The sequence below is a fragment of the Heliconius melpomene genome, chromosome 16 (assembly GCF_056956725.1).
Source record: "Heliconius melpomene rosina isolate 202511_hmr_F chromosome 16, ASM5695672v1, whole genome shotgun sequence".
Classification (NCBI taxonomy): domain Eukaryota; kingdom Metazoa; phylum Arthropoda; class Insecta; order Lepidoptera; family Nymphalidae; genus Heliconius; species Heliconius melpomene.
The window spans coordinates 245,558-259,707 of NC_140404.1; the positions used below are offsets into that span (position 1 = coordinate 245,558).

A 14,150-nucleotide genomic window follows, 5' to 3' on the forward strand; every position below is an offset into this window, starting at 1 on the left:
GTTAATTAACTTGCCGCTACTACGGTGACAATTCATTAGGCTATGGTACACCGAGCACGGTTAGGGCAGACGAGTGCAGGTAACACAAGTAGCTCTACTCCAGGTAGAACATTAGTTTATAACTTGATTTGTTTTTGTTATATCTAATTCAACTTATTTACGTAAAATTACTTTTAAAAGATAAAGGTAAAATCTTTAGCAAAAGTAGAAAACAGAAACAAGATAGCTGCTACTTTGTTAGTCAGTTCAATTTAAGCTTTTTACAACCCTGCAAGGTCAGCACAAGGATAAAACCAGAAGTGAGTTACCGTTAGGAAATAGTTTCTAGTTCTTGAAATAATTTATTAAAACAACCAGTCTGCTCACAGTTATTCACCACTTATAACCCTTTATAATCAACACAGATTATATATAATCTAAATAAAATTCTAACACTGCTAATTGAAAAGAAATCTAACCCCGTAACTAAGCCAGGTGTCCCCACAACGTATACAAAATCGTTCGTTCCGTTCTCTGTATGGAGTCGCTATTTTCTTATTAAGGGCTCACCGAGGCAATCCCGGACTTAATGAGCGCTTCCCGAGCACAAAGCCGGCTCAGCCTCACGCCTCAGCCTCGCCGACCCACTAATATAATAATATCGCAACCATGCCAGGATAGGACGCACTCGTCATACTCTATCTGTCCTCGCTCTACCTTACTTCCAGCGCAAACGACACGAGGATATTGTTAGAACGAACTCAAGTTAATTTATCGGGGCCTATTAGTATTTTGAAATTGTTTATTTTAAAATTGTTTAAGTAAGATAACTTTAGAATTATCGATAGGTACAATTTGTCGTGGCTTATGGTTTATAGAGCTGACACTAAATAAACAAGTATAAATGAATAAATATTAGAGCTGTCACAAAAGCAGAGACTATGGAGAGAATTAACAAATATTATGTAATGTTATTACCAAATTTGTGACAATACAAAACATTTATTAATCTTCATCTCGTCCATAGCCCATCTGTATCACAGGAAAGAAGACTTAGCGATTGCCGTGGGGGGAAACAGGGGGGGGGGGGGATTGTTTGTGGAGCTGTGAGGTGAAATTAACGGTGATGCACTCACCCCGGTCAAGGTCTGGGAAAATATATCTAAAACCTGAAAATATTAACCTTTTGTCGTTAATTATTTTATTAAAAGTTAGTGCAGAGTTACTCTACATTCGTCTTTTATGGTAAATTCAATAAAATATCGACATTTGACGAAACTGTGACCGATTCAAATTTATTTTGGAGATATTATAAAAAAATAATGATTGTGTACTGATCTATTTCTAACACTTTAGTAGTGAGTGTGAACTAACTTTTAGTTAATTAAAATGTTTAGTCAATTAGTCCATCTTTCTAAGCCATAAAGAATGCCATGATAAGAAAGACTGCAGAAATATATTCTGTAATTCATAAAAAATGTACACGCAATTTTTTTTTTAAATCCTGAATTATTCAAATATTAGGTGTTAGCATATCGTTTGTATCGACACTTGAATCGTAGAGATCAAAAACATGAAGAAAAATTCAAATATTGACTCTAAGTGAACTATCCCGTACGGCGCGGCGCCCCCCAGCGCCCCCCGGCGCCCCCCGGCGCCCCCCAGCGCGCCGTCCCGCTGAGGAGTGTTGGCGTGTTCCGCCGTGTCGAGCAATACAAAGCAAAGACATGTTAATTGTTTTCCTTTTGTCGTCCCCCAAAGATGAAAATGTATCTTATTTCTTGGTCTGCAAGGTTGCCTTTCGAGGTACAGGTGTTATCTAGTGCAGATATACGAGGCACATCAAAGGCGGTATGCCAATCGGTTGTTTTTATCGTTTTCTCGAGACGACCTCTCATCCGCACCCTCCGCAACGTGTGTAATGAACAACCTAAACACTATATATTCAGAATTATATTTTACAATATCTACTGAAGAGAAGAAACCTCAGAATTGTTTGAAGTTTAATATATTTTTGTACTAAAAAAGATCACAAGCTTAGTAATATATTTATATGGATGAAATGGGGAAAAAATTCAAAGACGTTTAATCTATTTAACAGTTCTGGATCACGTGCCTTGTAAAACGATATCAAAACCAAGAAAAATTGGTTTAACAATCCATGCCCTCAGCGCTGGTACGCAATAACTGTGCATTCACAGGCGACAATCCAAGTTGCGAATACGAACTAAATCTACTTATGGAATTTACACCGCTACATAAAAAGCTTTAGAGGTTAATATGGTGTGCGAAAATAAGCGATACGAAGCGTAATATATTTTGAGCAGGGCAGGAAACGTGGTAGGTCGCAATAAACAGGTTTTATACTGCTCTTATCCAAATGGTGTTGAGCCTCGCCCGCGACTCTCCTTCCGGGCGCGGCGGTCCAGGGCGCGCTGGCCGCGGGTGCGGGGCTCTGTTCCCGGTGCTCACTTCACACGTTCGACAAAGGGCCCTAACTGCCTGCTATTAACACTGCTCAAACCCCCAGGTATTGGGATAGTGATGTAAGCATAATATAATACATGTTCAATGTTCACTATATTCTTACTTTTAGCCAAATCCAAATTAAATGTATGTGGCTCTGGTTCAGGTTATTATTTTAATTAACTTTTGCTACATACATACAAATTTAATTTGGTAAATTAATTATATCGTAGCTTATTAAGACTGAAATCGTTTGGTTGTTGTTGGTATATTTTGGAGAATAAATATAAACATATGTCACATATATTTTGTATGTACTTGTGTTGTAAATTACAATTCTTTCCTTGAAAATGTAAAAATTACAATTTAACTTAAATTTTACAAAAAAAACGAAAAATATAAGTCTTAATAATTGCGGCTCTCCATCACTACACGACTGTTTGTAGCCCTTTTAGAAAACCAAATATTGAAATTAAAACTCAAATATATAAGAAATAAGATTTAAATTTGTGTAACATTTAATTTTTATATTTTCTAACTAATTTAAATAATTTTGGACTTTAAAACAATTAAGTTATGGTATAAATTTATTTGATTGTATTTTGACAATGCTCTGGTTAGAGGAACGACGTGAACGCTATCGTTCAAAGAGGCTCGATGCGATATGCAGCGGCGTTTGTCGCATCAGATCGAGTGATCAGATATTAATCATCAGTGTAGATAAAGACAGCCTGGTGGTGGTGGTGGTGGTGGTGGTGGTGCGTGAGTATTTCCAGGACAGTGTGTGTTGAGTGACGGAACTCAACGCTGCACTATTGTCTTTTTGCTAGAGCGAGGAAATGAAAATAATTCTATTCTCTGGAGTAGAAGTCGAACTCATAAGCGTCGAGTTTTCAAATATTTATATACCCCATTTCCATTTATACATGCACGTAACTTAATAATATCAGCTAACAAAGTGTCAAGACACTGCGTTCCCCAATAGTTCATAACTACATACTATTACATTGAATAAAGGATTGAATTAAACTTTATAAAAAGAGGTGTAACGGGGCGTGTGTAGCGCGCAACTCTACTATTGTAGTCGCGTAATTCGTTAATTTTATTCGTAAATATTGTGACAGGAGCGACGTTAATCCGGGGTTGGGGATGTACGCGTACACTGCACCTCTATTGTGACTGAACTATACAATTGCAAACACCTTTTATATTATATATAAAAGACGTGAACGTGAACGTGAACGTGAACGTGAACACCTAATCTAAGCTAAATATGGCATGAAACAGAAGAACTTTGGTAAGGAATTGTATGAATAATGATTATGTTTCAGACTTAGACATCACATTAAGCATAATTATGATAGAAAAACAACTTTCTTTTTAATATATAATTAAATTAAAATTAGTACAATATAATATAAATATGAATTCGCGTCTTAAATTAGTCTTTACCTCTACTATTTGCGGTAAATAGTAATTCCTGGAGCGTCTCGAAGTGACTTCACGGCATTCACATCACAGATTTAATTATTTAGCGGTATAAAGTAGGCTCTTGTGCTCTCACACCGATTAAGCCTCGCACAGTTTTTACTTCATTCAACATTTCTATTTTGCCTTAATTAAAATAATTTATACTAAAATATATGAAACGTGTAATTTGTGGGCGAAGAAGTTGTTAATTTCAACTTATCTTGCTTGCTCTATGTTTTCATAGGATCCGTGAGGCGCCACTCTCTATATTTATATATTTTTTTGTATTTTCGCAGAAATAATATTGTTTGTTCAGGCCACCAGTTTTACACCTTTTTAAGTGTTACACACAATGCTTAAAGTATTTATTTCTATCTATTATAATTGGATTTCTTTAGTTTTTGGGAGAGTTTTAGTAAAAGCGTCCTTTTAAAATAATCTAATAAAAATATAATGAAGTTATAAAATGGTAAAAAATAATTGACTTGTAATTTTTAAAATAAAGTATCATATTCAACAATTTTCTCTTTGGACAACTATAGCTATATTTCTGTGTTCAAAAATATCAGAATAATACAAATTAATTAAATTAAAGTAGTAATGAACTTGCTCTAGTTCAGTGCGGAATGTCTACAAACATTTCAAAATTTCCCCAAAAATTCAACACTAATCACCACAAGTGGGGGGCAATAAATTAATACGATTACATATTTTCGTCCTTGGGGTGGGTTAATTGAAAACGGTTCTGTCACACAAAACTTGTGATCCTACAAGAATGCGCTACAGCGAGGTGGCCGACCAGCTCGGCGTGACCTTCGACGAACATGACAATTAACCCCTGTGTTCCCGGGGCAGGGGTCGTCCTGCCTGGCCGTGGTCCCGGTGGTAAAGCCGTCTAATGCTCTAAGCTATTTCAATTACCGCGGTCCGCTCGGCTAATCCGCGAACAATAGAGCTCTATAATTCGAGATGCACACCAGCCAGCTCTCCGCCGGGCTCTCCGCCGATCCGCAGCGCGGTCGGGTAATTGAAATTTTATTGCAAATTTAATAGAGAAGCGCTAAGGAATGCCGTTTTTCTGTCTTATCGAATAAACCTGCCTTATTTATACTTCCCCTTCGAGATTCCTTAATTATTGCGCCTCTGTTTAGGTGTTACGGTTGAAAGTGTAATTAGATACGGTTAGTCAATTTGCATACTTTTGGTAATGAAACACTTATAAAAATATTCTTAAAATGTTCTCAGTATTCAGTAGTATCTATAAATGTTACAAACCCATTGTTTTAGGTAAAAATAAACTTATAATAACAATATTGGCATTTTTTTTTGTAACAATCGATAGTCAACGATTATTTAAATAAAACATGTAGACTGACGTGACAGCGGTCCAGCCAAAAGTGGAACTTTAAACGCGACAGTTGCGGGTTTGGTTCCAACTCGCGTCAATTTATTATTTCCTGCCCCCCCCCCCCTCCCCTTTCTCTTGCGGGGTACAACCTGAAGCGAAAATTAAATATTATATAATAAAAACAATATTTATAAAAACTTAAGGGTACAGAAACGCTCGCCACTTACAACAAGTGTTTAAAGTTTGCACATTCGTGTGGATTGTTGACGGCGCGGCGAGAGCTGCATATCAATGTTGTTTATTGTTAGAATTGGAAAATGTTTAAGTATGACCATCTATTTCTGTTCATATTATTGTATTTCTATGTTTGTTCACAAATTTCTCAGAAACTAATCATCATGATCTTCAAATTAAGTATATTATGTTGACAGTCCAAGTCTAGTTCCACTTCCACTCAACCAGCGTCCCGCACAGTAAGGTCGATAGCGGAAATCTATTGTCCAGACACTCCATTTCCCACTTTTCATCTAATTTTCGAGACATTGCGCATCGAGCGCAAATCCACCAAACCACCCAGACCACTGTACCACCAAATAGTTTGAAGGATTTTTTTGAATATAAGTAATATTTGCAGGCCGGTTGGCTCACTTCCCCATATGTGCTCCCCGTCGTCGCCGCCATTAGCGGCTCTACCTCCCGCCCTGCGCCGCTATTAAGCGACCAATTTGAATAATTACAATGTTGTGAAAATGTGATAAGTAGGCGGCGATTACGCAATCATCATATGATTACTATATAGCATTAGCTGCGTGTATGCAGGCGTCAACATATTGTTGTTTATATTTAGTTTTGTTTTTTTTTTAATTTCACTCCGAATCCTCTCCGTTATTATTCGAGATTTTAGAGTATGAAATGAATCACTTTTATAAGCAAAGCCAATTACCTACAGTAAGTCACTTGCCTAAAAATATATAATTATTTCTGCTTAGTCATTGTAAAAAAACTTTTAAAAGTACAAGTATATTTTATTTATTGATTGATAAATGCTCCGATTATTATATTTTTAAAAGCTTTTTTCTTATACAACTTCCTTGTATTGAAAGCGATCAATTGCAATTTTTCTTATATATATATATATATATATACATATATTTTTTTAATATTTTTTTTGTCTCCTATATGTATAAATAGATATTAATAGAGTATGACCGTCTTGCAAACTCTATAATATATTTGAGCAAACCTATTCGGATTGAATGTAGTCGGATATTTTTTGATTAAATATTTAGTTAATTAATTTGTTTCTAGTTGTTATATTTTCCCCGGTTACAATCTCCTGCCTGGCCAAATGTATGAATTAATTATTAGTTATATTAGGTCAGTAGCTCGTGTGACACTACGTACGTACTTCCATAAATATCAAGTACCTAATTGTAATTTTTTGTAGTGATTAGAGGCCGGTCGATCGAAAGAAGAGCAGAAAGCGATAATCTTAACACTTGTTTAACAATTGTTATCATTTAAAAAAAACCAATTAAGTGCGTGTTGCACACCGAGGCTTCCGTCCCAATTTGAGGATTATAGATCAGTGAGATGTTTACTTATAAAACCTGACAAACTTAAGTGGCGACCATACGCACTCAATTATTTCGATGAACTAAACTAAAAATGAAGGAATGATTTGAAAATGAATGAATGATTTGGGGTTAATAGTTTGTATGAAACTTCGCTACTACAAGTGCTAGGAGTGTAAAATGTTGCATGGGCATTTCTTTATAGGACACAAGTGCTTATGAAAACGTGTTTCATGGCTTATTATAAACTGACAATATTTTCATAAATATATTTAATAAATCTTCGTATACTTCAAGCGGGCGAAGCCGCCCAAGTCCACTAGTATATTATATATTTAGATAACACGGCGAATTTCATGCAAAATGTAGCAAAATCAATACATGAATGCTCGTTTCTTCTGATTGGGTTAACTTAGCTAGAATTAGCCTTAGGCCAGATTTCTTCTGTTCTTCCAGGCACCATATTTTCCAGCTTATCTCCAAACAAATGGTCTAGACAGACTACAAAGTGATCCGTACGTTTATATTATATTTGCAATATCAATTTATGCAAATTACAAAGTTACTAACGTATTTACTAGACTAGAAAAGTTAAAGAAAACATAAACTCAAACACTCGCAATATAATAGTAATAACACACAAAACTCAACGCTAGTTGATTTGAAATTCCTTCATCAATTAAGGAAGAGTTGACCCAATCGGGGAGCAATTTAGGAATAATTAATAAAAAGATAAGTGATTGACAGACAGAGACGCGTCGTGTCATTAGTGTCTGAAGGGGGCTGTTGCTCGTAAGAAGGGGATAGAGTTGCTCCTACGTTCGCCATTCACCACCCAAATAACGAGGGCATGCATTTTTAAATATGGTATACGTTTTAATTAATCTTGTCGATACTCAAATATCTATAGATATATCGGAGAGGTTATTAAAGTTATACAAATATTATTATGAAACACTCAACGAGGGGACTCCCCTGTAGGTGTCAGTCCTGCAGAGGTTCAGACGAGTATACTTCAAGAGGTGACGTTGTTTGGGGTATTAGATGGTCAATTAAATATTTGCCAATCCCTCTAATGACTTATTTTAATTTCTTCGTTCTGTTATCATGACAAAGCGAGAAGATCAGTACGTTCCCTCTGCATTACCTACTAAATGAGGGATACAGTGTGAATTTTAGCTTTTTATTACGATGGACAAATATAATAAAAAGCTTAAATCAAACTAGCAAATACACTAAACTAAGCTAAGCACTAAGCGTTTGAGGTAAATATCTGAATTGATGGTAGACCTGATTTTTCGTAAAGTTACCTAGTGGAACTCCTCATGTCTCGCGCATGTTCGTCGTGGTGCAATGGGATAAACGCGATGGTTGATTATATTCGTCTTCATTTCATCGCTCTGGTATGAGAGCGGCGTTGAATTCCGATATTATTTGTACAATGTCTTGTTCTATCTGCCTACCCTCCTATGTGGGAAAAAGTATGAAACTAAGAGAACCACGTGACCCAGAGTCACTTAATACACAATATTCTGTCCTTTCATAAGACTGTGAAAATTTTATATTTAGGTTATAAAAGTAACATAAAAGTATCAAAATATATTTAATATCAATCAATTATACATAGTACCGCTATAGCGCGATATTTAAATGCCCCAAAAATTTTACAGGGTGTTGAAAAAAGGTAAAAGAACTCTGCCCCGGGGCTCATTTAGACATTTCTGTTAATTAAGCAATTCCTTTGATAAGGGCACTGATACACTGACAGCGCCGAAAGCACTTTGTTAAAAATTTTGTTTGAGGAACAGCTTAAATTCATCTACGTGAATGTGATAAATATAATTTTGAATATAATTGAAAGTAAATTTTCAGATTAATTGATTTAAACAAGAGATAGTGGGTTCCTTTTCTGTGGAGTATATTTATGTGTGTATTGTCTCATGCCATTCTTAATTGTATATTTTTGGGATATCTATTTTTTAATATAGACTATTTGCCTATTTGTTGCTTAGACAATTGGTGTGTAGCTTGCTCCATTTCTGTTTGGACACACTCAGTATTATAAAATTGAATTGAATATTGAATATACTTCCTGCTATGTTAGTTTGTATACAGTAATATAACCCCTGATCTTCCCAAATAATCATGTTTTAAAATATATTGAGATATTTGGCAAACGTTCTATCGTTTTTTACTAAATACTTCTCTTCCCATTTTATTGAACCACAACTTAAAAGAAGAAAGTACAATTTATAGTATTTAGTGATTGTAAGCGACAACGTAAGTGACTATGAAAGTAATATAGTCTGTCTGTATCTGCCAGGTGTTTACTTGCGAGCTTACAGTTTGTTACAGTTACCTTCATTTATAGACGATAGAGTAACTTTCTCAACACTGTATGTGCGACATGGAAGTATCAGATATATTTTATGTTTTAAACTTTATTTTATATTCAAAACGAATTGATAGTGTGCATTTTTTTAATACGTTTCAAACACGAAAAAAGAAAAAAACGGAATATAACTGCGTTTTTTCTTTTCCTTCCTATGTTTTATATTGTTTAGATCGATATATTACCAGAGCATATATTGTAAGGATATCGTCGTACTACAATCCCCACTCAACACGCAGTGCTTCCAGAACGGAGTGGTGTAATATTAGTATATTATGAAGTTACACCTAATAATAGAACACAACCATCGTTCACAGACCGCTTTAGAGCCATAGACAATAGTTGCTCGAACGTCTCCGGAGTGCGGTGGAACTGCCAGCATTGTCTCTCTTGTCTAATGTAATACGAGCACGCAGCTTGGACCAGCTTTGTTCGAGCTCTCGGTTCATTTGGTTCGATTAGTGTTTGCTTTTTGGATGTGTCATGTGTCTCCCGTGTAGTTTTACCTGGGCGGGTTGGCACGCTCGGAACGCCAGATTGAGAGGACCATACCATACCTTACTTGATTGGATAAAAGCCATAAATTTAGTTTAGCTTAGATTGTCCTTTTTCCATTAGCTAAACCACCATAAGGCTAAAAATAATGATATATTTAGCCTACTGGTATTGTAAGTGAACTGAAATTGTTAGCACTTAGAACGCTTCCTCGGTACACAAAATATTCCTAGTGTCGGTCTACAATAGAATATTGGTATCAGTTTAAGACATGACATGCACGGTGCGCGGTCCAGATGCTGGTATTGCTATAACGATCACTACTTAGCTGGTGAGATGTAGTGCACATAATCACTTATGTAAATATAGTTGATGTTTATACTGCATATTCATACGAACCATTGACTGGCTAAGCCAAAATATCGAATTACTACGAAATTGATTTACAAAATGAGTTAAGAAAGGAATAAGAGTCCTGAAATGATTCACAAAAATGAAATAAATCGTATAGCAATACTTTAAATTATACTAGCAATTATTAAATAGGTAGTGTTTAGTCTGTAATAAATATAAAAGGCTTGTCTAGTACCGGGTAGCGCCCGGGCCCGGGTAGTCAGCTAAGGTAAATCGCGGCAGTTTTAAATTGAAATTCCTGTAGGAAATGTTAATTGTTCGTCGCTTAATTAAAGTTCGCTTGTTGCAGGCTTCCCGCAAATAAAGTCGCCCTACAGCCCCTCTGCGCAGCCGCACCTCACTGGTGAGTGGACAATCATTGTTATTATTATGTGTAATCAGACGACCTCGCGCGTTGAGTTCTACCACTCAACAGGCAATATCTCTATATAATATAATTCAGCTTCACGCTGTGTCGGAGTAAGCAGTAGTCCCTCCTCCAGTACCTAGTGTTAAGACACTCCGCTTTCCGCCGACCTCCGGAGAGAAAAAAAATCATCGAGTGGGGATCAAACCCACAACCAGTCGCATTTTAGTCACACGCCCTGCGCCACGACTGGCCTCATATAAATATATATATATATATAATATGTAATTATTTATGTAAATGATGTGATCATGCCATAACTTGTGATGTATTTATTCTTTTCTGCTGGTATTTGATGTTGTAGTGTCAGACTGTCGACATGACCATGCACATGCACTGGAACATGGATAAAATATATTTTCACTTAGTTGACATTTTTCAAAAACTTTAGCCATCTTTACCTGCAGTGTCTGTCGGCTTCGCGGTTAAATGAAAATAACTAAGAGTTGCGTAAGAGATAATGTCCCCGATAGAAGGACTATCCATCATAAAAAGATTTCTTTAATCCGCACCTGTAGATAGTTCCTGATGTTAACTGGAATTTGTCAAACAGTCTCTTCGGCTTATTATTATTAGTAAATAAATATAGATTGTCTTTTTAATTTACTTCTAAGTAAAAATATTAATTAGTTAGTCAGTTTAGTTTTATATATTAAACCACGAACCAACCACAGTGTCCAATACCAATTTAGTGAGTCTTTAGACAAAACATTCAAAAGTTAAATTATGAAAAAAATTAAATTAATTAATTATGTAAAATTATGAAAATTTAAATTAAATTAAATCACGTTGACGCTGTACAGCCAGGCCAGGCAGAGGGAACCTAGTGCTTAGATACTTCGTTCCCCACTTTTCCCCGTATTCTGGAGGCATTGCGTGTTGAGTGGCGGAAGTCAACACCGCGTTTTACCTCGACACCAAAGCAAAGAAATTAAAATATAAATGTAAATAAATATTTAGTTTTTTCGAGTGGGAATGGAACTCACAACCAGTCGCGTTTACAGGCACGCTTTATGCCCCTGCGCCACAACTGAACTCAAAGATTATGAAAGTTAGTACGAATGCGTAAGTATGTACTTTTTATTTGTATGTGAAGTTAATTAATTTAATAACTTTTTGAACGTGAACGTTAAAAAAGCTGAACTTTAAAACAGAGGCCGCAAACGTGGTGGTCGTGGGTTCAGTACTCATCCTGGGGAATGAACTAAATAGATGTATTCCACTTGACACGGAATATGTCAAAAATTAGGCCGTAGTATCTTAACATTAGGTTCCCTCTGACTACCCCGCTATTTGCGAGATTCAGCGTGAAGTTGGAATTCAACGTTCCAAATAGAGTTGCTCCATTAATTTATACTGACATAATTGTATTACTTCATATGATCCAATCATTTAGTTAACGTCAATCTTGTTTCGCTAAGAAGTAGCATTACCAACCATTCCTCACAATTCCGCAACTAGCGTATCGCAGCCACTACTTCCAATCTATCTTGAAACTAATACTAAGCAATATGCGGTGCTGATTTAGAAAAGTGGCTGGAGGTGGGACGGGGTCGCTCGTGGGGCCGGGGGTTCCCTCGTGTGTACCCCTCCCCCTCCCCTCCCCCATGCCCCCGCCCCCGCGCGCCATGCCCCAGCGCCCCGCTACCCTCTCTCCCGCCTTTGTCTCAGTAATGAATCCACCAAACGTCAAACGTCACCGCGCAGGCTCAAACCACTCAATACCATAAATCATACGCCAATCTAAGCACCAACGGAAAGTAATCTTTGGAATTCCTTACTTAGAGCTCGTTTCCCTTCCGACGGCGGCCGTCACGCGGACGTCACGCGGCCGTCACGCTGCGAAGCGCGCCTGCTTAGGTGGGTTTTAAAAAACATCCCGTTAAATGCAAATTAGAGAGGTCGAGTAAGTGATACCATTGTGGGTGCTAGGATTACTCAATTATTTGTATCTCCGTGTTGTTTCTAGTTATAGGCTGTATGAGTAGAAGTTGCTTGCCCACTATGCTGGGCTTCGACGAGGTGAGCACGGCGTTGAAATCCGAAACCCCGTAATGCACATATATATATCACAGAGCACTGAGCACACATAGAGTTGCGTGTGTTTTGCCTCACAAGCACGACCCTAGTCAACTAGTCGATTCTGAAAGCCGCCAACAGAAAACAAACCACCTGCCCGGCGGGGGCCCGGCAGCCATTTGTAAAAATTACCTTCGCCGCCATTTTTACGCGGGAATTTCATATTTGGAACGCCACAGGGAGGAATTCACGAGTAGATTTGACATTTCACCATCATGGCCGCGCGTTTTATTGTTTTTTAAAACAATGAACGATGGTCTTTTGGCGCAGTATTGTTTAGGAAGCCGCCATATTTAATTTGAAAATTAGGGGCTAGGGTTGTTCTGTTATGTACAATATTTACATAACTCTAACAGTACCTTTATGTACCCTCGGTTAGAGTCAAGACCGGAAAGCGCATTTAGGCCCTAAACTCGTTAGGTAAACTTATGTACTTTTTACCTCATAAGTTAATCGCGTCTTCCTGAATGAAAAATGCGATTGCGAAACATATTGAAAACTAAGTCAACTGTCGACCTAGGCTTCTATTGCATAGAATAAGGCCTTTCCGACTGTAATTAACTTTAACGAAATGATTTAATGAGAGCATCTTGCAGCTCACAGTACAGTACCTATCAGTCATTACTTATTCATGGGAGTCGCTTAGCTCACTTCCACATCACGCCAACAGGCATCTTCCCGAGTACATGCTACGAGTTAATTAAACTTACAAATAATGTGGGCAGACTATACGAGTATACCTACTACCAAACGAATATATATTGCTTTAACACGTTACCTTTTGTAACTGAAAGACTTTTTTAAAATTGTTAAAATACATTACGTTTAAGCACCCACGAGCCTATAAAGTAACTCTAAATAAAACATTGTGCAATAGTAATATGTACATAAATATTGTAAAATAGTATAAGTATTAAAATAACAATAATTTACGGTGTGGATTTCTCTATAATGTCACAATTTAGAAGTTGTCGAAATATCTAGAATGTCTTAGTAATTAAATACCTAGAGTTCGGAATACAGTTATAGCTAATCATTTTGGAAAAAAATAAAAAAGTTGACGATGTATCCGAAGAAACATAATATACCTACCCATGTTTAAAAAACTGATTAAATTGAACGAAGTCTTAATAAGTATTTGAAAAGAGATATCAATAATAAACATATTATTATAAAGCAACGAAAGGAGCTTCACGCTTCTTCCAATTTTCGAGACATTGCGTGTAGCTAGCGAACCTGGCGACGCCCACATAGGTCTGGTCCCTACTAGCCGAGTCGTCTGCATATTCCTGTCCTAACCTAGCGCGACAGACGTCGTCACGCACTCCGCTACTTATATACCCACCTGTGAGGTGTATCTATGCGTTAAATATCAATGTTACAGACTGAACAGTTACAACTATCATTAAAACATTTTCTGAAGTAATGTATTTTAAAAGTAGCATCCTCACATATTCTTCTTCATATCAGGGTAGATACTGAGAGAACCCAATGTTTCGTTTTGTTCTTATCTTTCTGCCCGTCAGT

General features: G+C 36.8%; 1 protein-coding gene across 3 annotated transcripts in view; it reads left to right on the forward strand.

Moving 5' to 3' along the window:
- LOC146530604 (visual system homeobox 2-like) overlaps nt 1-14,150 on the forward strand; it is an 83,781-nt gene that overhangs the window by 15,028 nt on the left and 54,603 nt on the right. For all 3 annotated transcript variants that reach the window (XM_085198994.1, XM_085198996.1, XM_085198997.1), the window contains exon 2: nt 10,428-10,481. In XM_085198994.1, coding sequence (XP_085055120.1) covers nt 10,428-10,481 — 54 coding nt within the window. The remainder of the gene's footprint in view (nt 1-10,427; nt 10,482-14,150) is intronic.